This window comes from Anguilla anguilla, chromosome 14 (assembly GCF_013347855.1).
Source record: "Anguilla anguilla isolate fAngAng1 chromosome 14, fAngAng1.pri, whole genome shotgun sequence".
NCBI classification, from domain to species: Eukaryota; Metazoa; Chordata; class Actinopteri; order Anguilliformes; family Anguillidae; genus Anguilla; species Anguilla anguilla.
In genome coordinates, this window is record NC_049214.1 from 22,565,265 (window position 1) to 22,590,299 (window position 25,035).

Below are 25,035 nucleotides of genomic sequence, written 5' to 3' on the forward strand. Positions count from 1 at the left end.
ATATCACACACACTGGGGCCCCTGCATCCTGCTGACTGTGCACAGAGAGGATAAGGGGAGCAGACATAAGAAAGGAGAAACCAACCGAAAAAAAAGGGAGCGAGAGGTGCAGAAGATAAGAGGCAGGAACTGACTAACTCAAATCCTCGCCAGAATCTCCTCCCTACCCTGTGGGGCCACACACCCAGATTACTGTGGCCCTGGGCTAAAGGTTTATTAGGAGCTTGTGTGAGACCTCACAGGCCACACTGTACCGTAGCTTTAAGTCCAAGAGGTCAGAGAAGATGGCAGAAAAGTTATCTTTAACCACTGAAATAACTGCAATTTTAATTAATCTCAAGTATGAAGAAATTATACTTGTGAGGGTTTCATGGTTGCCGATACATTATAATAGTAAACTAGCAGGCTGACTACAACACCCAAGACACCTAGCGAGCGAATCTGTACAAATGCAGACCATGCTTAAGAGCCGTAAATGGAATAAGGTGCTGACATGCTTTTCATTTTTGGTTCATTAGAGGCATAGGCTACTCATTTTGTTCAGATTCATATATTCGGAATAAGGACTGACCCAGACTTTGCTTTCAGGAATAAGGTGGAATAAGGTGTTCACACTGGCTGTATACTGGCTGTATAGTAACTGTAATACTTGAGTATTCTGAATAAGATCAGAATGTGCACGTAAATGTAGTCAGTCTCAGCTTTACTTCCTTTACAACCCAAGTGCCATTATTTTAACACTACTGGTTTAAACACAGCTGGTGCTGACAGTGAGGAACAGTTACTGTACAATCACTGCAGTCCCTGTGCCTGTGCGGAGTAGATGTACTGTGACAATGGATAATGGAGTTACTAATGAGAATACACTCCTGAACTTTCAACATTTCAACCGTGACCACAGAAAACCATTCCTCAGCTAAAACATGATGTCAGACCTGGAGCAAGAACTAAGGGAAGTTTTACGTTTCTCGCCCTATTTTAAATGAAAACTTGCAGCGTTTTTCATTTATACATGGCTTCCTCCTGACACTCAACTGACTTGCCCCCTAAGATGTGTTCGTTGAATATGGAGCATTTGAGTGCAGCGGTGAGCGTTCCCCTCGCCTCCCTGCCTTTGGAAAGCTGCTGCTGAGCGTCTATCACACGGCCTGCGGAGCACTGGATAACGGGCCAGTGTATACGGCTCACTCGGGGGTATCAGCGTCTGGCCCGTGGCCCGGCCGTCCTGTAGTGGAAAGCCCCCGGGGCAGCGTTTTAACACAGGCGCGAAGCCCAGGCTCGAGCTGGGACCGCGGGGCTCGCTCCAGCGCTGACCTGGCGCTTATCCTGCCCCGGGGAGGTGCTCTTCCCCTGCGCCGAACAGGGGGTGGAGGGGGCCGAGGAGCGCCAGGCGGGCAGGCTGCTGCTCCGATAGCGCGCGGCGGAAACAAATAGCATTAAAACAATAGTGTTATCAGGCGGGGAGGTTCCTGTCTCCACTTAACCCCTAATGCTCCCCCGCCAAACTGCTGGTCAGCAACAAAGGCCCCCGCACAATGGCTGCAGTCTGCAGCATCGCCGCTCCCTTCAGTGCCCCGCAATGACAGCACAAGCTGTGGTCAAATAAAAACACCAACGGCTCACAGAATTCAGGTACGTTTTACTTAAGTTTTACATAGCCTTTTTTTTACATTATAGGGTTGATGACAATGATGAAGGAGTGCGATATACCAGAGGATTAACAATGTGCTTGTAAAATGGGTATTAAACAAACCAAGACAGCTCTGGGCAGAGGGAGGAGGATAAAACAGACCTCTCAGAGCACTCTGCATCTTGGGCAATGCCTGGAGCGGGGCCAGGTCCACGGGCTCCCATCGAAGCTGACGTGCGTAAGGAACCCCTCCTCTCTCTCAGCCCATGAGCTCATGGTAGGGCCGAGATGCTGTTACAACTGGGAAGCTCGGGAAACTGAGTAAAAGGACTGAGATAGGATACCATGTAACAAATACGCACCAATAAATAACCCCGTCGGGACAACTATAGAAATATAAAATGTAACATCAAATCAACAAAAACATCATTAATGTGCTTACTAGATTCAGCACGCATTCACAATAATGCGTCCTGTTTTACAAGCGAAACCTGACGGGGTTCCACGCGTGATGATTCTGAAACGCATGGACTTGGAATGTCGCGCACGGCGAGGCGGCGTGCAGGAAGCGGGCCAGGGTCAGACCCTGGGAGGACACCACACAGGAAGGAAGTGGTCCCCTAGTTTCGGCTGCCCTGAAGTGTGTCTGTGAGGATCTTATTGTACTCTGCCAGTTGTTTGGTCACGGTCTTCACCACAGGACGGTAGTCACTTTCCATTCCCTTTGAGGCGATGACTGAAGGTGTGAGTTAGGGAAATGGGCACAGCCAAGCAGCACCTACTGGACATACTCTGGGTCTTGGGTGCCTAGCATACTTCAGCTTGTGGTCTATTTCAGTTTCCATGATTCTTCAAGGGCTATAATAATTATTCTAGTTCCCAAGATTCCCAAGAAGGCCTGTGTGATTAATCTGAGATCTACTTCGTTCCCAAATCTCATTCGGCATTTCTCAAGGCCAACGGATGACTGTGTGAGTTCTAAAAATATTTTATCCAATTTATATCCTCACAACTGAAGCAAAGAACTTCATAAATTAAAGGTTTCTATTCTTATATTCATCATTTCCATGGTGTTTATAACAAACAAGGAACATTTTCCTTGTATGCTGTGACACAGCTGTGAGAGGTGTAACATGCTATGCATGCTTATGTGCTGTATAAAGTGTTGTGTTTGGTGTTGTCTAAAAATGATTAACCAGCAAAAACTATGCTAAATCCAAAATGCTCATCTTAAAAAGGATACACTCCCTCATGACGAAGTTGTTTTGCTCATGATGTTGCCACTTCCTTTCCAGGTTGGTCAGCTGGGGAGAAGACAAGTAAAGTTAACCTACAGAAAACGAACACTGAAGCATCCAGGAAAACAGAAATACAAAGTAGGTTATACAGGGGTCCCGGGGATATTTCGTTTAAATTAAGTCCACAAAGGAAATACAATGAATGCAGTTGGCAGTGATGCGTCTGGCACAGGCTGGCCAGGAGAGTCATTACTGAGCACTGAGCCAGGAGACACCGGGCCTCCCTGGCCAACACTACAGGTAATAATGTGTTACCCCTGGGACCACAGCTGCCGCTGGTACAGTCAGGACTTTATCTGGACTGGTGGTGCACCACTTCATTAGGAACAAGTGACTCAATGAGGTAATAAGTACAGCATAATATCAGTGCTACATGGAAATAATCAGACATCATTAAGATACGACTAAAGGTAAATGTATAGGGGACTTGTACTACCACATAGCTGTGAACCATAACTAAAGTGGGAATTTCAGGAGCCCTCTAAAAGGCTTTCTAGTGTCTTTTTCCACGGGTGACTCCAGTGGTGATCTAAGCTGTGTGTAAACCACGTGGGGCAGCCTAGCTCTGGACCGTTTGAGTTGTCCTTAATCAGGAGGCATGTGCATTCCTGCCTTATCAGCTGTGAACTTTGGCAGAATGCATCTGCTTGCCTCTGCAGAATGGCTTCCTCTGGCAGACAGCGAAGGGCTAGACCGTTTGGAGAGATTCTTTCACCCCTCATCTCTCTGCCATCACCAGGCCAGGAGGCTTTGGCACGGAAAGGCTGGAGAAGCTCAGGCTTACTGCTGTTAGCCACAGTGTCCACTCACCTGTGCGTGGGTCTCGTTGTCCTGCAGCTGGTTCTTCAGTGCCTCGTAGTCCTCATTCATCCTGTGCATGACCTTCCGGAAGGTGTCTCTTCTCTGGGCGAGGGACACCCGGTCTTCCTGCAGCCTCTGAGAGAGATAGAGAGAGAGAGAGACATATTCCTGCAGCCTCAGATGCCTAACTCTGTCCTCATTGTCAGCTTCACCCCGCCAGTAACTCACTCGCTGGGACTCACTCACAGGACAGAAACAGAAAGCAGTTTGACAGACAGTCCAAGCACACCAGGCGCCAGGCTCCGGTACCTTCTTCTTCTCCTCGCCGGCTGCCTTGAGCGCGTCCAGGTTGCTGTAGGTCTCCAGGCCCTCGTTCATCTGCTGGATCTTCTCCTTCAGGCTGTCCAGCTCCGTGTTGATCTTGGCCTCCAGCTGCTCCACCTTCTGCAGGTCCTGCTGCAGGCGCTGGCTCTCTGGAGGGGCGCGCACAGGAACACGGGTACCATTCAATCTGCTTTTCATTACCATTAAAGCCCTGCCTCTCCCAGCAAGAGACACCCTTATAGTCAGAGCTGAGCATTCTGCACAGCACAGTTAACACTCTCCCAGGCCAGAATACTCAACTGTAACTCTCTAAGAGGGACCATAAGTGACACATTCAACATTCCTGTATCAGTTAAACTGATCTCTTTTAATGTTGCATTATTCATAAAGACTACATTAAAGCAATTAGAACGGTTAGAAGTTTGGATTTTTCTGTGTTTTTTTATCCTGAAAGTGATAGAAATTATTTTAATGTCTGCCACAAGGCCGTGCTGACACTTCCCAACATTCCACTTCACCACGACATTCATTCTTAACATTGAAAGAAATGTTACAATTTCCTATCTATAAGTATATATCCTTATCATGTGGCTTCACAAACAATTTAAATGCAAGAAAAAAAGGTTTGCAAGGTATCTTTATGAATGTAAGCATTTCTATATATCCCATACTTCAAGGGAAAACTGGATAATCTTTTAATGTAAATAAAAATCTTGGAGCTTTTCTGGGTTTGGATTATTACCTTTTCCATAAAGACTAACTGTTCTACAAACATTCACTTCCAATTCAATAGGGACTTGCAGTCCTTATTCACCATCCAGTTCAGGTATTCCACTGTAGTATCTGCTGCTGAAGCTCATCATGTATGCTCTTCAGATGTGGCCTCATTATGCCTCTTTCACCATGGCGCAGAGCAGTGCCACAGTGGGGGAGAAACCGCACAGGAAGGGCTCCGCTGGCCACCAAGGTGGGAATCACGTATGCTTTGGTTTCATAACAGACTTTCTCTGAATTAACAAAGTGTGAGGTCCAGCAAAGAGCCACTACCTCTGCGGTCAATCTCCTGCACTGTGGGTATTTATATTACTATCAAAACAGCCTGATGGTCTTTACCTTTAGCCAGATTTATTACTAACAGACAGACACATGAAGAGAGAAGTGTACTGTGAGAGGGAACACTGTACTCCTGTTTTTAAAATCCAGACTAGGGTTACACTGAGAAATAAAGCCAAATAAAGATTATTATCCCATTGAGCTTCAGAAGCGATTTTGAGGCTGATTGGTTTCTTTTATTTCCTCTCACACGTTTCCTCTTATCCTCTCTTTCTCCTTTTTTGTTTTTGTTTTACGTGGCCACGGAGTGCACGGCAGACCCCTGGAGGGGGGGGGGGGGGGTACACAGCGTCAGGTTACCGTGGACGCCCCAGCAGGGCTGGTTCTCTCTCGGAGCAGGAGCGTGGCTGTGGGGTGGGGGGGGGGGGCAGGAAGGGGAAGCGGGCCAGTTCCTCCTGATAGGAACGCACCCAGGCCTCGTGTGTACCGAGCAGTAAAGAGTCACAGATTGCCCCATCAGCGCTTCTGTGCATTCTCTGGCTCTTCCTCCTGGGGCGCGCCCCTCTAGTCCGTCGTCCCGCCACCCCCCCACCCCCCCCCCCCCCCCCCCCCCCCCCCCCCCCCCCCCCAGGGCTCTGCCCGCCGCAAGGCCTGCGCCCGGTGAACGCCTTGGCGAGGGTTACTGAAAACGTTCATAAAGGAACGCGACAGCACGCTGTTGTGCTGGTCTGATAATCATCTGCCTGCCGCCTCTACCCGTCTCACAGGCAACACAGAGCTGGAATCACCATTGCTTCAGGCCCAACAATAGCGACTGAAATCAGGCAGCAGAGGTCGCAGGGACCTCCTGCTGCAGAGCCAGTTCCACTGCCTTCCCTTATAACCTGTTCAGACTCGCTACGAGAAGAACTCTCTGAAAAAAAATACAAATAAATACACGAAAGGGAACAATGCCTGGCTGGCCCAGAATAGCCGGATCGAGGAAATGTCGGTGGACTTTTCGGTGGTGGCGATGAGACAGGACAAATTTAGGAAGACTACATCACAAGAGGCAGAGCACAAAGGAAGGAAACTGAGCAGGGATTCAGCAACAGTATTTACACTATTGATTTTATTTACCCAGCACACCCTGTTCTCTGGGCCTGATGAAAACCTTTTCATCCCCATCAAAATCATCTTAATTCTGCAATCCAGGATCTTCTCAATTTGGATGATTTGCATCTGTTTTTTAAAAGGTCAAGGAGCCTGGACGATACAGATCTGTGAATAATGAGGTTTACTAAATCTGGAAATCTAAATCTGGGCATGCCTGCAAGGATGGCAGGAAGTATCCAAGCATCAGAAAACCCAAAACTCTTATCAAAAGGAAGACATTTTAGACCACAGGCACATGTGCAGGAGAAAACCCCACTCTGAGAGCAATAAAAAGCACTCCCGCTCACTGTCTACTAGAAGCAAAAGAGGAGGAAGAAACAAAAACCTAATCCAGATTTAGAACTCGATATTGCGGCTGTGTGGATTTGTATATGAATTCTGAGCCTTTTCAGGAGGTCAGAGGGCACATTAGCGATGTCTGAGGCCATTTTAGTTATTTCTGTAGGAAACCCTGAAAAGGACCAGCAGGGGTATGAAGCGTGCCCTGCCAAAGCATAACATGCTGGACGGCACATCTCCCATCCCAATACTGCCATAGAAGCCATGAGTAACGCAGAAGGAGGGCTGGTGAAGCTCTGTCGATGACTAAGCATGTTCCCACAGAGATCTGGCCCAGAAGTCACAAAGCCAGCCAGGCCTGGGGAAGAACAGGACTGAGAGACTAACCTGCAGACAAGCCCTTAGCGGTGTTCTGTGACTTGTGCATTTCAGTCTCCTTGAAGCTGAGGTCCTCTTGCATAGACTTCAGCTCATTGGCTGTGACAGACGAGATCTGCTTCATGCGATTCATGTTCTGCAGAAACAAGCAGACGAGAGCGCACACATTTTAGTTGCGCTCTGTTTTCCAGACGGGGCCAAGCACAACCAGTGACAGCTAAAAAGGTTCAGGAGTTAGTGTGGAGACTAAAGTGGGGGCAAGCAACAGGTTTGAGTACCACTGACGTTCAGTCTTCATAGCAATGAATCTGGGGAATTAACCCACAACCCTGTGGTTGTACAGAGGGTTGGAGCCCAAGCACCAGCCCATAAAATCTGACAGGGTTTAAACGCGGGCCTTACCCTGCTGCAGTGCTCCAGTAAGGCCACGATGCTGGCCTGCGTCTGCTCACTGCGCTCCAGCTCCTGAGCCTTGCTCTCTTCAAACGTCTCCAGAAAATCTGTTACAACACCAGCCCGTATTACAGCCATATCACACCAGCAAGGAGAAAAAAAAACCGACCGGTGGACAGAGAGAACAACATTAACACTTTAAGTGTTTCCTGTAATTACTCCATTATGTTTACGATGCCCCGTATGGGCTCATATTCCTGAAATTCACTGTTAGCTTCTGGGTCCTGTAAGGCAAACAATGTACAAAGAACAAAATGTACCCCGCGTATTGACAGCCAATAATAAACGGTCAAACTCACTGTCCATGTTCTCCTCTCTCTTCTTTAGCTCTTTGTACTTCTGGTTTCTTTCCCCTGCAAAGAAATAAAAAGGTATGACCAATATCCAGGAGAGTTGTAATCTGGACCTGACCATCATGGGTTCAAACCCCAGAAGGAAGGCCACAGTTGTACCCTGAGGAAGATCACTTTTTTGCTATTTCTTCATGCTCCTGGGCTACAGAATGTGTAAGATAAAAATACCGGATTGGTATCTGCTAGAAAAATAAACATACAATGTAAAAACATATAATGTGGTCAAGAGCCATCTGAGATATAGGAGCTATATAGAAACAATGTGGAAATGGAACATTGCAGAAATAATGTTCCATTTCCAGTTGTTTGGAGAATTTCTCTACACATGTTAATGAAGAACAGCTGCTGCATGTAAATAACAGCAGCATACCAACAGAAATACTACAGCTAAAGCTCATGGCCAGAAGACGATGTGCAGGTTGAGGGATTTGGGTTTATTCAGGGTTGCCAACCATAAACTTGTGATTTTACAAACATGACTAAGTTGGACTATTTTTTACATACTCATCCATGACTTTTTGGAATACTCGGCAGTCTTTTGGTCTTTGAATTTTGAACTTGGTTTTCTTAGGACTAGTTTCAGAGAAACAAGCTGTGATTTGGTATTTTCCTTTATTAAAATACAAAATTGGATATTGGTCTGCCATACTAGATTGTTTTTTAAAAAATTGAAAATGGCATACAAACTTTTTTGGACTTGTACTACAGTGTTTGCTCTTTTCCCCCCAATTCGCCATGCTTGATCTACAGCATGTCACTGTGTTAAATTGCAAAGGAAGTTTTGATATGTCAAAAGATGGACACGGGACTGTAATTTCAATTTATCACAAATTACTGGCCACAGACAATATGCGTACGGCCACAAATTTATATTGACCACAATGATACTTTGGCGGATGATAGATATGCATGTCCCCCTCAGTCCAAATTCTTAAAGATAATTAAATATGAATATGCATAAATTGTGAAAAAGATATCTGAACACACCGCCTATATGTATCAGATTTATGTGCCACTACCACCCTTGGCACTACAGCACCACTTCAAAATATTTTCACATATTTATTCATGATGTACCCTTCCCTTCTATCCAATACACACCAAAGTTGGAATGGATGGTATTTGGCTTAGGATTGCAGTACGCATTCCATACGTGTCCACTGCATAAAGTCAGCCTCCTTCGTCCAAGCTGACTGAAAGGAGCACTTTCAGATTTTGGGGGGGAATTTTCATAGGTCTAGCTATCCTTAACTACGATTGTCAGGCACATTGACCTATCTATGCTCTTCATCAAACTAGGAGGAAATGGCCCAAATTAGGGGTGGGAATTTGGCATTCGAAGCCCCAAGTTGGGCGCCAAATTGTTTTTTATGGACTGTCCGTAAATTTACACATGGTTGGCAACCCTGGGGTTGTAATACCCTAAAACTCTCACAATAAAGGCAAAGTATTCTTACCATCTGGGCAAGAATAAGGAAGAGAAGCAAGAAGGAGAAGAAACGGAAAGAAACAAAAACAAGTTGATGGAATCGCTTCAGAGCACAACAGTGCAGGACAACACATGCACTTCTGACAAAAGGACCCAGGAATACGAACCGCTTTCTTCCTCTGAATATACGGAGTGAGCCCTTTCACATTGTTCACAATCTTATGACCCGATATGACACTGATTTAATACACAACATGCTGACCCCACAGCTCTGGAATGTTTACTTTCAAGTGCTTTTGTTCTTAAATGGAGACAACTGTTCATTTTCAATACAATAAAGAGCTGCAAATCTCCACGCAGAAAGGCTTTTCTGTGTTCCCTGAACAGGATGCTGTAAACTATTGAGGCGGCCTACTGCCTTGGCCTTTGTCCAGAGGCATTTCTGGATTTATGATCCATTCACGGCACAGCGCCTGGATAAGGGCGGACCCCCACGTCCCCCCGAATCTGCCCACGCTCAAAGGGGCGAAGCGCGCTGGTCCGTCCCGGGCCGGAGGCAGCCGCTAGCTTTCCTACCGAAGACGCCCATTGTGCCTTCATCAGTTCAACGGCCGGTAAGTACACCGCGCGCGGCTCTACCATGACAGTACGCCATGCGATGCTGTGCCGTGTCTGGCTCTACTGTGACACTGTGCTGTGTCTGGCTCTACTGTGTCTGGCTGTGCCGTGTCTGGCTCTACAGTGACGCTGTGCCGTGTCTGGCTCCACACTGACGCTGTGCTGTGTCTGGCTCTACTGTGACACTGTGCCGTGTCTGGCTCCACACTGACGCTGTGCCGTATCTGGCTGTGCCGTGTCCGGCTCTGAGCCGGGTCTGAGCTGTACCTTGATGCTCCTCCATGTCATTGTCCAGCTGCCGCATTTCCTCATTGATCTGGCCCATTTTGTCCCGTATTTCAGTCAGCCTAGAACACGGGCAAATAATGAAAAACTGTGTGGAGGAGCCACATCTTTACGGATGATAATACTCATTATTATTAACTTTATCAGTAGCACGAGCAGCAGCAGTACGGGCATGGTATTATAAGTAAAATAATGGTGGTAAATATATTACAGTGATAAATAAATATATATATACACTGATAAATATATATAAACATTGAAAATGTTTACTTACTGTCTTTCCATGCTAGCTATTTCTTGATTATCTTCTTTCACCTAAAGTGTAAAAAAATAGGCAAAACATTTGTGCAATAAATTCATTTCACATAGCCTATAAGTGAGAAAATAGCTAAACAAAAGCAGCATTATATTAACACACAGTGTTTTGGAGTAGTGGTCCATCATAAGCAAGTTTCTTTTCGACAGCTAGATTTAGGTTACTTTTTTCTTACAAGCAACGTCTAAGTCAAGAATTTGTCATAACTGTTAAATGTATGTCGACTTAGACTCTCAGTCTGAAACACGAGTCGGTGCTTTTGACTTTGTAGGGTTGAATGGGTGGGGGGTGATACAGCAGCCCTGCCCGGGGCGCAGAATTGCCTGTTTGAGGAGGTGCTCTCTCTCCTCCTGAGGAGAGCCCAGGCTCACTGAGGGCTCACCTGTTTGAGGAGGCGCTCTCTCTCCTCCTGAGGAGAGCCCAGGCTCACTGAGGGCTCACCTGTTTGAGGAGGCGTTCTCTCTCCTCCTGAGGAGAGCCCAGGCTCACTGAGGGCTCACCTGTTTGAGGAGGTGCTCTCTCTCCTCCTGAGGAGAGCCCAGGCTCACTGAGGGCTCACCTGTTTGAGGAGGCGCTCTCTCTCCTCCTGAGGAGAGCCCAGGCTCACTGAGGGCTCACCTGTTTAAGGAGGTGCTCTCACTCCTCCTGAGGAGAGCCCAGGCTCACTGAGGGCTCACCTGTTTGAGGAGGTGCTCTCACTCCTCCTGAGGAGAGCCCAGGCTCACTGAGGGCTCACCTGTTTGAGGAGGTGCTCTCACTCCTCCTGAGGAGAGCCCAGGCTCACTGAGGGCTCACCTGTTTGAGGAGGTGCTCTCACTCCTCCTGAGGAGAGCCCAGGCTCACTGAGGGCTCACCTGTTTGAGGAGGCGCTCTCACTCCTCCTGAGGAGAGCCCAGGCTCACTGAGGGCTCACCTGTTTGAGGAGGTGCTCTCTCTCCTCCTGAGGAGAGCCCAGGCTCACTGAGGGCTCACCTGTTTGAGGAGGTGCTCTCACTCCTCCTGAGGAGAGCCCAGGCTGACTGAGGGCTCACCTGTTTGAGGAGGCGCTCTCTCTCCTCCTGAGGAGAGCCCAGGCTCACTGAGGGCTCACCTGTTTGAGGAGGCGCTCTCTCTCCTCCTGAGGAGAGCCCAGGCTCACTGAGGGCTCACCTGTTTGAGGAGGCGCTCTCACTCCTCCTGAGGAGAGCCCAGGCTCACTGAGGGCTCACCTGTTTGAGGAGGTGCTCTCTCTCCTCCTGAGGAGAGCCCAGACTCACTGAGGGCTCACCTGTTTGAGGAGGCGCTCTCTCTCCTCCTGAGGAGAGCCCAGGCTCACTGAGGGCTCACCTGTTTGAGGAGGCGCTCTCTCTCCTCCTGAGGAGAGCCCAGGCTCACTGAGTGCTCACCTGTTTGAGGAGGCGCTCTCTCTCCTCCTGAGGAGAGCCCAGGCTCACTGAGGGCTCACCTGTTTGAGGAGGCGTTCTCTCTCCTCCTGAGGAGAGCCCAGGCTCACTGAGGGCTCACCTGTTTGAGGAGGCGCTCTCTCTCCTCCTGAGGAGAGCCCAGGCTCACTGAGGGCTCACCTGTTTGAGGAGGCGCTCTCTCTCCTCCTGAGGAGAGCCCAGGCTCACTGAGGGCTCACCTGTTTGAGGAGGCGCTCTCTCTCCTCCTGAGGAGAGCCCAGGCTCACTGAGGGCTCACCTGTTTGAGGAGGTGCTCTCTCTCCTCCTGAGGAGAGCCCAGGCTCACTGAGGGCTCACCTGTTTGAGGAGGCACTCTCTCTCCTCCTGAGGAGAGCCCAGGCTCACTGAGGGCTCACCTGTTTGAGGAGGCGCTCTCTCTCCTCCTGAGGAGAGCCCAGGCTCTTGTCCTCGGCCTCCATGGCGTCCCTCCTCAGTTCCAGCTCCTGTAGCTTCTCGTGCAGGAGCACGGCCTCCTGCTTCACCTGGGAGTGGGCTATCTCCTGAGGACAATGCAGACACACCACGTTCATTCTCCTCCCCAACACCGCCGGGCCACTCCTGTCACTCACTGATCAATCTCCAACCAGCGCTTTCCCTTATGATCTGCGCAGTCATGGGCATTAAACCACGGATATCATATAACAGAACCAACTCCCTGCAAAAGACACAGCACACCAATTCTATTTAGACAGAACAGGACATCCAACAATGTGGTTTGAATAGTAAGACTCCCTAACCTAAATATGTCCTCAGCTCTGTATAAATCTCCATAAGCTGGGCCAATAGCTCACCAGGGAACCTAACATACAAAGCCAATCAAAAAAGGAGAACACTGAAGCTCTTCCTAAGGACATAGAACAGGGCCTGGAATAGCAAAGGCTATAATCAGTTCAAGGGTGGGTCTAATGTCAGAAAGCATCTTTATCCAAATCTTTTCTTTTTCCATTATTTTGCCTGCTTGCAATTTTATTCGTACTCACTGCCAACAGTGTCTGTGTTTCCCACAGCTAGTACTCTACATTAATAACAGTTATGGCTTTGCTGGTGTATGTATATGGCACACGCTTTGATTTGTGTACATAGCGATCCTATGTGTGTGCATGGTTATAGGCTGACATGCTGCACTGTCAATAGGCATCCACCAGAGGGAGCCAGTTACTTCTGATAGCATGCCTCAAGTTCTCACAGTTCATGCATTTTTGGGGTAAAAACATCCAGAATTACAGCTACTAATATAAATTCCAGACATACACTGTATTTCTAAAATGTATACCAACAATGAATAACATGTCACACTGAGCTGAATTTAGGCAAAATGTTAACAACTGAAAAGCAGTTGTTTGCTTTGCTCACATTAACATAATATTCAATGAATAATTTTACAGTTCTCGCATACCTTTGAAATTCCTACAGGAATGGAACCACTGTAATGGATACATTAAACTCTGCCAGTTCCCTGCAATGCAATATGTACTTACAGAAACATTATTATATCACTACACTTTAAGCAAAAGGCCATGGCGCTTTAGAAGGGGCAGCAGAACTGTGTTTAATCGATCAGAGAGTGATACTCACTGCTTCCAAAGTCTCCTTTCTTGAGATGAGCGTATCAAGTTCCTGCTGCTGAGAATCCAACTCCTGAAAAGCAGGAAACACATCAGTTCTGCACTCTGCTCCAGCTCACAGTGCAATAAATGCTTTGGTGGCATTTTAATATTTTCATGTCATTTTGATAATTTATGGTTGTTCTTCAGGTTTCTTTGTGTTTTTTGCACTTGCACATTAATGTTAAAAATGTTAATTACCACAGAATTCAAAAAAGAAAATGAAGGAGGGGCTAGCAATTAAAAAGCTGTACAGACATAACTGACTATGTACCCAATATCAGCATGGTATTCTGACTGCAGAACACATATTATCCTGAATTAGCAACATCCACTATTTTATTATGTGTATGCAATATAGAAGACCCGAAATCAATCAGCTAAATTCACTGAAAAAAGTACTCCTTCTGCATCACCAGTTCTGTGAACTGCTGTATCATGGAGCAATGCAATACTCCACAAAATACTTCCATTTCATTTCATAAATGTATTAATAGCTTCACTTAAAACTGTGCTGTATGACTGGATTACATGCTAACTACAAGCATGAAAATAGTTACAGAAAGTTGCTAAATGCAAATACATCTGTTATTATATTCATTTAATTTCAATGTTGACTGATTGCTTTCGGGGTTCCCTTTAATGCTTCACACTGTAAAACAGGAACTTCAGTGTTTGCCCACTCATTTCAGTTTCTCTGTAATGCAATAAGGATTAAGACTGCAGTATTGGTGTTTGTTTGTGGAGTTCACGTTCTCGGTAAACGTGCATTCAGTCAGACAGAAGGTCAGTGTTGACCGTGTTCAGGTTGAGTGTTCGCTGTAGCGCAGCGCGCAGTCAGACAGAACGTCAGTGTTGACCGTGTTCAGGTTGAGTGTTCGCTCTAGCGGAGCTCGCAGTCAGACAGAAGGTCAGTGTTGACCGTGTTCAGGTTGAGTGTTCGCTGTAGCGCAGCGCGCAGTCAGACCTGCAGCAGCTCCTCGTTGCTGCTCTTCATCTCAGCGTACTTGGCCTGCTTCTCAGGGGCCATCTTCTTCACGATGTCGTCGGCCGCCTGTTTCTCCCGCTCGATTTCCGCCTCCACCACCCGGATCATCTCCTCCTTCCTGGGAAGGCAGAGTGATGTCACTGTGAATCGGGTCTCATAACCACCAAATTCACAAACAATGGTGTGTTCCCAAAGGAACTGGACTAAACACTCTCAAACGTGTCTGGGAATGCCAACACAACTATGAAGTCGAGGGAAAGACTATAACGATTACAGCTTCCAAACAAATGAAAATCCCTGTGTTGGCACATGAAACAGTAATGTGTCTGAAAAAGCAGGAAGAGGTCCAAAGAAAATTCTATTTTTAAAACTTTCAAAATTACAAACGGGAATATTTGTATTCCATCATCGGCTTTTTAGATTATCAACTACATAAATTGAAAGACCCCACCAATGCATCTATTTAACACTGGAAAGGCAGCAGGTTTTTTTTTACTACCATAACCCACCAAACCTGACAACCAGAGGCGTCAGGCTTATCCAGCATTACAGTATCGATATCAGCACCCACACTGACCTAATTTCATACAGATTATGAAACATCATGTTGCAAAACTATTTTCTTGAAATAAAGGACATGACTATCAATTTCAATACTTTTATTTCTGATTTATAATGGTTTTGTTAAAAGCAATTCGTATCAAATATCAAATGCGTTGGTCATTCAGTTGCTGAACAGTGTGCCGGAGGAGAGAGCAACCCATTCACGCCTGGGTATCAGCACCTTGTTACCTACTGTCTGACAGGGGAGTTTTGGGAAGACAATGGCACAAAATGCCTATATTTCTTTAATGAGTCGATTTGGAATCCTAACAATGCACTTATCTTAAGCCCAGCTATTTGGGAAAAGTCGTAGAAGGTGGATGGTATTGCATTAGCGTTGTTGGAGTTAATTGCATTTCAAAGTACAAACGCCCAACGGCATCAGCTCTGGCCTTTGTAGTGTTAACTTGATGTACAAACTATATAGCATTTATCCATTAAAAGTAAAACAATACTGTGGTAGTGAAGTGCTTAGCACACAGCCGATAACATTATCAGCACACATACTATAAGCACTATAAGCACATAAGAAGCTTGTAACCAGGTTACCCCGCCCACCAGGCCCCGATAAGGTTTTATGTTTCCAGTTGAAACTGCAGAGTACTGTGACAAAATTTACACTAAAGAGTCCTGCCTGTACCCAATCAACCTTAACTTTGATAAACAAGTAAACATAATCTTCACCCTATTTCTTCACAAACTCTGCAGAGTTCATTTTTGTGATCCATGGATTTGACAAACTGTGTTTGAGAAGAAAAAGAAAATTGCTTTCCATTGTTCCAATTGTTAATCAAACTCAAGGTTAAATTTTAATTGAATCCAAGCCCATGTATGTAAGGGAAAATCAGTATAATAAACAAAAAGATCATTTGCAGGGTACCGGAGCTCATTACTGGAATGCTCGTGACAGGTTTCATAATAACCTATTTCTGACAGGTCTTCAGAGTTCAACTGTAGCATTTCAGCCCCAGTATCACACATTGAAGCACTGTGGTCAATCTTTAGCTAAATGAAATAGCTGAATTTTATTACTGAAGCCAAAGGTTTGTCACACCTTTCTCATTCAGTTCCAGATAGAACTTGTTCCAGGAGCACATATTTCCCAAGGTAAGCACTTGTACATAATTATTTCAACCAGAGCAATTATATTATGTTTTTCACTCCACAAATTCCAGCGTAAAAGGTTGCAGTATTTGTAAATTTACAGGAAGATTACAGGACAATTTACAGGAATATTATCCCACGCTCAAATTAACACTGTCGTACTGTAGACCGTCAGTCCATTACAGATGGTTTTAAACATAACGGTAGGTCCTTGGAGCAAGTCGTTGAATTTAATTTTAATTTATGGACTATGCTACACAGTAAAATATTCTGTTCATACACAGCACATTCCCACTGCTCCTTCAGTCTCTGTATAGTGTGGCCTTTGAGCACTTCTTATCTCATGGAACTATGTCATGGCATCTGCTCTTGGAAAAAAATACTTCAGATTGTTGCTTGAACATGAAGTTGTTTGTACTTGGATATATGATGTTGTTTTTTCTTAAGATATCACAAGATGTTATTTAAAAACACCAAAGTTTCTCTGGAGTTGTTCTGTTTGTGCCATTCCTGTTATACTTAATAGCCTAGTCATTTTATGTTGCTGCCTGTATTTTCTGAAAGTACTACTCTGAACATAAATCTTTTCTCAATATTATCTCAGTATGAAATACTGCTCAGATTTATTTTTCTCCAAAACAAATATAACACCCCGGCAACTTTTTTGATATCTATAGATGACAATTTAAAGTCTTGTTTTTGAACTTGGACTTGGTCAAAGTCCAGGAACACATTCTTTTGTCTTGTTTCTCACAAGATCTCAAGATTCTGCTCCGTTCCCTTCCATAGTTCACTGGATCATTTTACTTTTGTGGTTCATACAGTATCTCTTTCAAACTGCTCTGTTTTTGCCTGCTGAGGTGTCAAATGTCCTGCTCACTTTTCCTGTGACGAAGGCTTTAAAAAAAAAAAAAAACTTTTCAGTTTACCTGTAACTGGTTCCTTAGAGCAAACCCTTAGAGATTTCACAGAGCGCACAGAGCTGATTTTCTGACCCGGTGATGTGGCTGCACTCACGGCTCCGCATTCAGCGTTTACACCGTGAGGAGGAAATAAACAGCTGTCCTCCTCATGCCAACTACTCTGCACTTCAGCAGAAAATCTCTCATTTCTCCAAAACACTCTCGCGGTGACCAGGAGCACAAGCGTGCACAAACAGGCACAAACAGGCAGGCTGCATGGAAGCAATGAGAGAAGTGTGGGCCGCAAACAAAGCAGCTCTTTGTGCCGCATTTACAGCTTTTGTTCTAACTCAGCGTTATTTGTTATTGCGACAGTGATTTCTCTGGGACTGCGTGAGAACCGTTGAGATGTGCGCACATACGCGCTAACGCCTTCCAAAGCCACCGCTCACCCGAAATACAGAGAGGAGCTCAAAGTGCACCTTAATGTGAGCGAGTCCATCCCCGCTATCAAAGGGACTTCAGCGCTGCTGCACCAGGTGTTGGTTTGTGTCGCACCACGTATGTCATCTGGAGGAAAGACCATGTTTGTCAGTGGAATACTGCTCCTGGGGCTGGGCTGTGTGCTGACGGCACCGACACCAGCATCAAGTGAAAATGGGCTGGTAAGTTACACTCTCAGAGTTTACATTCTCACATATTATCCAGTTTTCAAGACATAAACCACTAGACGGTGCATATATAGTACAGTGTATACACATTTGCTGTTCATACTGTAGTTTTTTAATAAATATACCATTTTGCACGCACTTTTAATTGTGAGAAAGTCATTAAATAAACCTTTTTAGTGATGCTTTAATTTCTGTTTCATGATGAATCCACATTATATATATATATATAAACTGTCCATGGATAAGTGTCAATTAAAGACATGCAAAGTTATAACCGGTTCTTCATCCAAACAATTCTCCATCCTATTTGTCCTTACAAAAAACCTGGTGGCCAATTAAAATACAGCAGTAGGATTACAGCCCCAAAAATAATACAAAACAAATTTCTGAAACAATACCACCTACTGTTTCTCCTTACAGGACACCAACTTTTACAACAAGACGCTGGGGCTCATTCCTCCCCACCTTCCCTCAAACATCACAGCGCTAACTCTGAGCCGCAACCTCATTGAGATGTCAGAGGAGGACATCGGGACGCTAAAGAATTACACCAAACTGACGGAGCTCCATCTTGACAACAACAAGATAAGCGCTTTGCCCGACCACATCTTCGACAGCCTCTCAGGCCTGAGGATCTTCAACTTGTCTGGTAACAGCATCAGCAGAGTGGACCCCCAGGCCTTCAAGGCCCTGGGAATGCTGAAGGCGCTGGACCTTTCCCACAACCCCCTACAGTCCCTCCCGCCGGGGGTGTTTGCCAGCCTGACCAGCTTAGAGAGTCTCTCCGTAAAAGACTGCACCCTGCGGTCTCTGGAGAAGGGCACTTTCAGTAACCTGGTTAAGCTAAGGCGTCTCGACCTGGGGGGAAACGCCTGGAACTGCTCTTGTGACTTCCTGGAGATAATAAGAAACTCGGGAGCGGAGATCAGTAAGCCTTTTTCCTTTCCCTAAGAGCCATGTAACGATTTAATGTCAACTGATGGTCAAGTTATGGTAAAGGGAATCACTTATTCTTATATTCTTAATGTAAAATGACTCAGCACAAACACCGGCTGACAGTATCAGTAAAGGTACAGGAGAGACCTGTGGGAACAATCTCAGCTAACCTGCCATTACGTAGAACTGAAATGGGTATCATATCATGTACACTAATACATCTGCAATACCATATGCAGCTGTATATAAATAAAGGTGATAATCATGATACAAAATATTATAGATTATTTCTGCCTCTCCAAGGACCAAGAGCTCTGATAACATTAACACTGAAAGAACTCTTAGTATTCTCAAATACTACAGTATCACTCGCTGAATTATGGCTTATATTTAATTAATCCATTAAGACACTGTCAGTCCAACACTGACCAGCATTTGAGTGAAATCCATTGACTGTGTTTCTGCAACAGGCCCGGGGGCTGCCTGTGCCAGCCCAAAGGACAGAGAAGGTAAAGGCCTCCTGGACAGCAGCTTCTGCGTTCCCAAGCTGATCACAACAAAACCGCCCGTGACCATTAAAGCGAGCTCAACCCAGACAATGAAGACGCTCACTCCTGGACGAAACAGCAGCTCCAGCTCCATGAATAGAGGTAAACATGAGCGCTGCTCGATCGGGCACCTGCGAGCAGCACCAGAAGCGCCTTCCTCCCGCTCGTGTCTGAGCGAGCCTGACTAGCAAACTGTGCTCTGATTAAACACAGCGCAGTTTCAGCTTCAGAGGAGAGCATGTGCTCATCTGCACTCTCCTGATTCCATAGCCGGGGGTCCAGTTAGGAGTGCCAATACACAATTGGACATTCCAAAGTGGAAGAAAATGGGAGAGAAAATGGGAGAGAATGGGTAGTGGTATGCGGTAGAGCTTTTCTCCTAAATTGCATGTTCAAAGTCAGACTGAGCTGGCTCTGTGTTTGGGTTTGTTGCAGCTGCCCCTGCCCCGAGTGGAGGTGCCCCTCCGGGAGGGAGCACCTGGAAGTTCCTAGCGGGCGTGCTGGCGACGGCCCTCGGCACATCCACGCTCCTCGTCTGTGCCATCAAGGCGCCCTCCTGGTACAAGCTGCTCTTCAACTACCGCCACCAGCGTCTCCGCGAGGAGGCGGAGCCCAACGTCTTCACCACCGGGCGGTACTCCACCTTCAGCCTGGACACGGAGCAGACGGAGATCAGCGCCCAGGAGCTGCAGGTGCAGCTGGAGGTGGAGATGGACGACGAGGATGGCTACATCGAGGACCGCTACATCGAAACAGCGGACTACAAACCGGTGGATGACGCCTGAAAGGTAGTGCCCAGGTCACCGGCCGCAGACTGCAGGTGAAGTGGGCTTGAGCCTGGCTAATGGACACAACCACAGAGGACTACAGCTGAATCCAGGGGACTCTCATTGACCTACACTTATGATTGAACTCAAGACACTTTTTATTTTGAAATGCATCAAAAATATATCTAATGAGACTGAAAAACAAGAAAACAACAGTGACCAGCAGCACTGTTCTCAATGCTTCACACAAAGGTTATTTTTCCCTTCCAGCATGACAAACCACACCACTAACCAATAAGTTAAATTTAGCACAACACCAAGGACCTCCACTTGCATCCTGACTGCTCAGGGTTTAAACACAGAAATGTGTTTATTTAAAAATGATTCCCAGTAAACAGACCAGGAATGATGACTTTCAAAATCAAAGCTTGCTTCAGACACACAATCTATTATGTATATCTGGTAATTCCTTAAATCTTCCTATGTTTTGACAACAGAGCAATAAACCTGCAGACTGTGTTTTCAGACAGGGGCTTATGGGATTGAAGATAATACAGAGATGAGACTTCCCTTTGCTAGTAAAGTATCATATCAGCCTTTAATTCAATCTTGGCAAGCTACACATCTCAGTTTCCCATTTTAAGTAAACAACCTCACCTTGATCAGGTAACGTCCTTTTCTGACTGATGTCTGATTTTTTTTATAGGTCATTAGACCAATATAAAAGCCTTTAGAATTCAGAAAGTGCAAGCCACTGATTGATTTTGATGGCAAAGCAGAGCTTGAGATTCTGGAGTTCAAACTTCTACAGTCTACGCAGAGCAAACAACTCTCACTTAGCTACAGGTAAAAATGAGGACAACTAGTATGAAGCCAAGAATAACTGCATTAGAATGACAACATCACTTTGCCATATTTAGTTTCCAAAATGTAATGTTTACACAAACTTAGAAAAGCTTATAGGGCTACCTTAATGCAAGGTTAGCCGGCACAGTTTAACATTAACCAACAGACATGGTACATTTGAATAATGCAGATACTTACCATTAGCAACTAAAATCTACATTAAACATTAACAGGCTTGCCAAACAAATTTTAAATAATATTATCCAGGTAATAATATTTATCTAGCTTACAGTACAGTGCAACCTTCTTGCACCAATACAGTATCGGATGTAGGGATAGTGAATGATGGAACGATGTAAAGTCATGGGACAAAACTGCCTGTATTCAAATATTGCTAAAATACTCCTTATGTAATACAAATATCACTCAGTTAAACCACAAAATAATTCACAAACTGAATATTGCTATTAATATCATTATTAGTGGCAGGTAATTGTTTATTTTTCCTTTTCTTGTCAGCAAAACAAATGACAATAAAAGCCATTTTCATTTTCAGTTTGTGCACACATTGTGGCTCAAACATTATTTTGAGTCATTCGTGTTGAATCACAGCAATCGAAGCAAAGTACACGCTTTCATAGCATATAGCTAGCTATCTGTCTGTGCAATTTACATAAATAGTTATTTATCATATGCAGCAAATTCAACTTTAATTCCACATGGATTATGATTTTGTTTCAAAATTTGTGACAACAATTACTGATCAGACGGAATTAAGATTCATATATTATATTAGTGAATAATAGATACCATTTTGCATAGTACTTACTCCCGTCTCTCTGTGAAAATGACATCCATACTTTGAGCTTCACGATCATTCTGGGCTTTCAGCTGCACATAAAACAGTCAATCATTAGTTTTATAGCTCAACTGACTCATTATATCACTGATCACAAATATTATAAATTTGTAAAGGCTTTTGGCCAAAACCAATTTCACCCACCATATTGAAGTCATTCATTACTTCTTCCATCTCAGTATTGGTGTTCAGTTTGTCCACAAGCTGCAATTAGAATTAAAGTATCAGAAGACTGCACTGTAATATAGGGGAGCCCAACTCAAGGCCTGAAGGGCCGCAGTGTCTTCAGGGACTGTCTGTGGTTTCCTTTCAGTTAGTTGCCAATTAAGGCCTTGAAAACAAGATGCATGGATTCTGTGTGGACAGACACCGCAGCACTGCAAAACTGGATTGTGACACCTGTGCTGGAATCCATGGCTTAATTTTTTCCCAACTACATACGAAAACAAAGTCACAGCAATACTGTGTTAACATATTTTAAATTCACAAAAAACATTTAAAATGCACGCAACAGGGGGCTGCTGTGAGGGACACCCTGTTAACGCACTGTTGTAGTTCACAGATGGGCCGAATCCCAACCATGCCAGCACCAAACCAGGACCATCATCACACTCTAGTGAAATCCAATGGCTGATCAGAGGCCTGTTATATGTCTGTCAGAACTGCACATGAAGTGTATTAATCCGACTCATGCCTGTGCAAGCTTGGCTTGCGGGCTGAGGTGTGAAAAGAAGCAGACATTTCAGTGGATTCAATAGGCCACTGAGTGAATTTAAAAGACAAAAAGACAAATTACCATATTATAATCTGCCAGTTGTCCCTGAAGGTCTTTTATTTCACCAGCAAGTCCTTCGGCTCTGAAAAGATATAAAAACATAGGTGACCTTCTTCCTTAACCATCACTATTTCAGTTAGACTGATTAAAAAACAAAAGAAATTGCAGTGAAGCAAACTACAGTTTAAACTAACTGGGCTGGCACTTTGAGGTCTATGTGTGTATTGGGTGTACATTTATGGTAAGGTCCACATCAAGAACAGTCTACATCTGGGAAATAATATGGTACTAAATGCAGACGTACATCTTCTCATAGGACAGGTAAACAGAGTTCTCCTGGTTGAAGTTCTCAATTTCCTTTTGCAATTTACTGGACTCAGTTGTGAGTTCATTGATTTTACTCCTGTAATGAAAGAAAACAAACAAGAAAATGCATTACCATGAGAACAGATGTAGGCTGATTTTAGAATAGATGGTCATGCACAATATTATAGTTTACCTGAGTATTCCGAGGTAATATGATTTATCCAGGATTTGCCTCTGAGGTCCTAAGGCATTATGGTAAGTTAGTTTAACAGACATCAAACATAACAGAATAAAGAGAAACTGCCAGGAACAGAAACAAAATGTAACCCTCCAACATCTTATTACTACAGATCACATGCAACAGTTGAATTAAGAGAAAATAGGATAACGTTAATTTGACTCCACAAAACAAATATCAACAGTTCACATTTCCATTTCATTGCAGGGCAGATTAGCTGGGGAAAAAAATGACATTACCTTTCATCCCGGTCTTCATGCCACTCAAGCCCTGCTGAGTGACAGGTCGATCGGCCACTTTGATCTGAGCAGACAGGACCCCTGGAGTAGCCAAGGGCCCTCCCCTAGTCCCAGGCCGACCAGTCCCCGGGACCATCTATAACATGTGCGCATTATTTTTAGAAATATGTAAATTCCCTACACTGTTAAGGTGACAAACGAAACCATATGACCCATGTCCTCCCTAGATATTTTCCTTATCAATATAGTAACAGTACAATCTCATTTCAATTAATCTCTACCTGATTATCCTATTCCCTCAGTCCCTAGTATTTACACTATTCAACACCTCATTTATAGCATACATTTTCTTTACACAGGTACCTCTTGAATAACACCTATTTTTAATAATATAATTGGCTTTCTAACTGAAATGGACCTGGAACTACCTCTGCAATAGACTGGAGGTGTGGTAAAGCTGCGACTGCCTGGGCCAATCAGGATACATTCTACATTACCTTTAAATGACCAGTAGGGATGCAATGCGTATATGACAAAAATATGCTGCACACGTCATGTAGCTAAGCTTACCCCTGTCCCCACTCTGATGGCTGTCTGTGGAGGCCTGATTGCCGTAGGGGGTCTTCCTGCTCCAGGTGCCAAACCTCCACGACTCATCGGTCTACCGGAGGGTGGTCTTTGTGTCATGACGTTGCTATGATGTTCAGAACTTGGCACTAGCTGGTCACACAAACATAAAACATATCTAGATTGGCAAGACAGATTTTTGGCTAGCTACCCCTATAAAACGTGGAATGTCCAAGATACAGCTACTTGTAACACTGTGAAATAGTATTGTTCGGTGTCAAGTTGTAACATTACTGTAGGTTTACGTTTCCGAACAGGCAGCTAGCTAACCTTAGTTATTATTCTAGTTATTCTGTATTTTCTGTATGGTGGTAGAAAGACATTTTATTTTCCTTACAGTTGGACTTTAGCTCATGCTCTATCAATATTACGTTAGCTTAAGATACCTTAGTAGGCTAAAACGTTAGTTGCGCGTATAGCTAAAGTTAGACAGTATAACAGAATTATCTAGCGAGCAATAACTTAGCTAGCAGTCAACAATGCTAGCTAGATAACAATTACTAGCGAAACCTATCTGGCTATCTAGCTAGTTACGCAGCGAACGGTTAACTGGCTAGCTTACTAGCAACAGTGTTCGACTTCCCATATTAGTTTTCGTTAGACATATTTACCTTTTAACTATTTAAATCCAATACCACAAACTAATCATCGAGAAACTGCTTAAATAGCCAGCGCTCCCCCCGGGCAAAATGCCAAAGAAAAATATTGTCTTCGGCTTTCTTCACAGTTGTTATTTCCCCTACACGCTCTCCCGGCGTTTCCCAGCAACCATGGAAGGTATTTATCGCGAGAACTACATTTCAGAAGCTGAGACTCATCTTCCACTTGTGCTTCAACTTGGAATTCTGCAGGGGCTGTCCACAGAACTGACAGTATAGCACACTTCTCTGTTTCACTATTAGTAATATAGTTTCCGCTGAGTATGTATATGTAAATTTGGTCGTATAAGAACAGCGTGCCGATAGCATGTTAATTCAGTAAATGTGGACGGAGTATTGGCAAGGACTGAAGATTAGGAATGCAATAAATTAGTAGGCTAAACCTGGCTCACTGGAGGGCGCTGCTGCACCGGCTATTCGTCTCGCTATATTATGTTCCGTGCGCAAATGTACCTCGACCAGAGACTCGACCTTCGTGGGGAGAGCATTCACTACGTTTAATACATTATGTAGGAAATCACTGCAAAATGCATAAGTTTAATATGCGTT

At 44.8% G+C, this 25,035-nt stretch overlaps 2 protein-coding genes across 4 annotated transcripts; one reads left to right on the forward strand and one right to left on the reverse strand.

Moving 5' to 3' along the window:
* Positions 1-1,619: 1,619 nt before the first annotated feature.
* On the reverse strand, positions 1,620-24,780 carry ift74 (intraflagellar transport 74). Its single transcript, XM_035390385.1, has 20 exons — positions 24,440-24,780; positions 23,771-23,922; positions 23,201-23,336; positions 22,917-22,965; positions 22,722-22,820; positions 22,439-22,499; positions 21,787-21,846; positions 21,613-21,674; positions 14,386-14,524; positions 13,390-13,452; positions 12,171-12,314; positions 10,331-10,371; positions 10,039-10,118; positions 7,671-7,724; positions 7,321-7,418; positions 6,928-7,054; positions 4,039-4,202; positions 3,739-3,864; positions 2,874-2,934; positions 1,620-2,366 (listed from the first exon to the last, which is right to left on the reverse strand). Exons 2-20 carry the CDS (start codon positions 23,885-23,887, stop codon positions 2,251-2,253), a joined length of 1,797 nt encoding a protein of 598 aa, XP_035246276.1. The 5' UTR covers positions 23,888-23,922; positions 24,440-24,780; the 3' UTR covers positions 1,620-2,250.
* On the forward strand, positions 2,944-20,611 carry LOC118212496 (leucine-rich repeat-containing protein 19-like). Of its 3 annotated transcripts, XM_035390393.1 has the most exons (6): positions 2,944-3,006; positions 9,541-9,767; positions 17,391-17,680; positions 18,107-18,614; positions 19,093-19,272; positions 19,606-20,611. In XM_035390393.1, the coding sequence occupies exons 3-6, from the start codon at positions 17,579-17,581 to the stop codon at positions 19,953-19,955; spliced, it is 1,140 nt and encodes a 379-aa protein (XP_035246284.1). In that variant the 5' UTR covers positions 2,944-3,006; positions 9,541-9,767; positions 17,391-17,578; the 3' UTR covers positions 19,956-20,611. The 3 variants fall into 3 exon arrangements, with proteins under 3 accessions (XP_035246284.1, XP_035246283.1, XP_035246282.1); XM_035390392.1 differs by lacking the exon at positions 2,944-3,006 and having other exon boundaries at positions 9,366-9,767; XM_035390391.1 differs by lacking the exons at positions 2,944-3,006; positions 9,541-9,767 and adding an exon at positions 16,035-16,116.
* Positions 24,781-25,035: the final 255 nt, after the last annotated feature.

What these genes read in the sequence shown, in the direction of transcription:
- LOC118212496 (XM_035390393.1), top strand. Translation starts at nt 17,579, where the DNA reads ATGTCATCTGGAGGAAAGACCATGTTTGTCAGTGGAATACTGCTCCTG. An exon ending in AAACTCGGGAGCGGAGATCA is followed by an intron (nt 18,615 to 19,092) that starts GTAAGCCTTTTT and finishes TTTCTGCAACAG; the next exon opens with GCCCGGGGGCTGCCTGTGCC. An exon ending in CTCCAGCTCCATGAATAGAG is followed by an intron (nt 19,273 to 19,605) that starts GTAAACATGAGC and finishes GGTTTGTTGCAG; the next exon opens with CTGCCCCTGCCCCGAGTGGA.
- ift74 (XM_035390385.1), bottom strand. Translation starts at nt 23,887, where the DNA reads ATGACACAAAGACCACCCTCCGGTAGACCGATGAGTCGTGGAGGTTTG. An exon ending in CCATCAGAGTGGGGACAGGG is followed by an intron (nt 23,337 to 23,770) that starts GTAAGCTTAGCT and finishes CACATGTTATAG; the next exon opens with ATGGTCCCGGGGACTGGTCG. An exon ending in CGCTAAGGGCTTGTCTGCAG is followed by an intron (nt 4,203 to 6,927) that starts GTTAGTCTCTCA and finishes GCGCCCCTCCAG; the next exon opens with AGAGCCAGCGCCTGCAGCAG.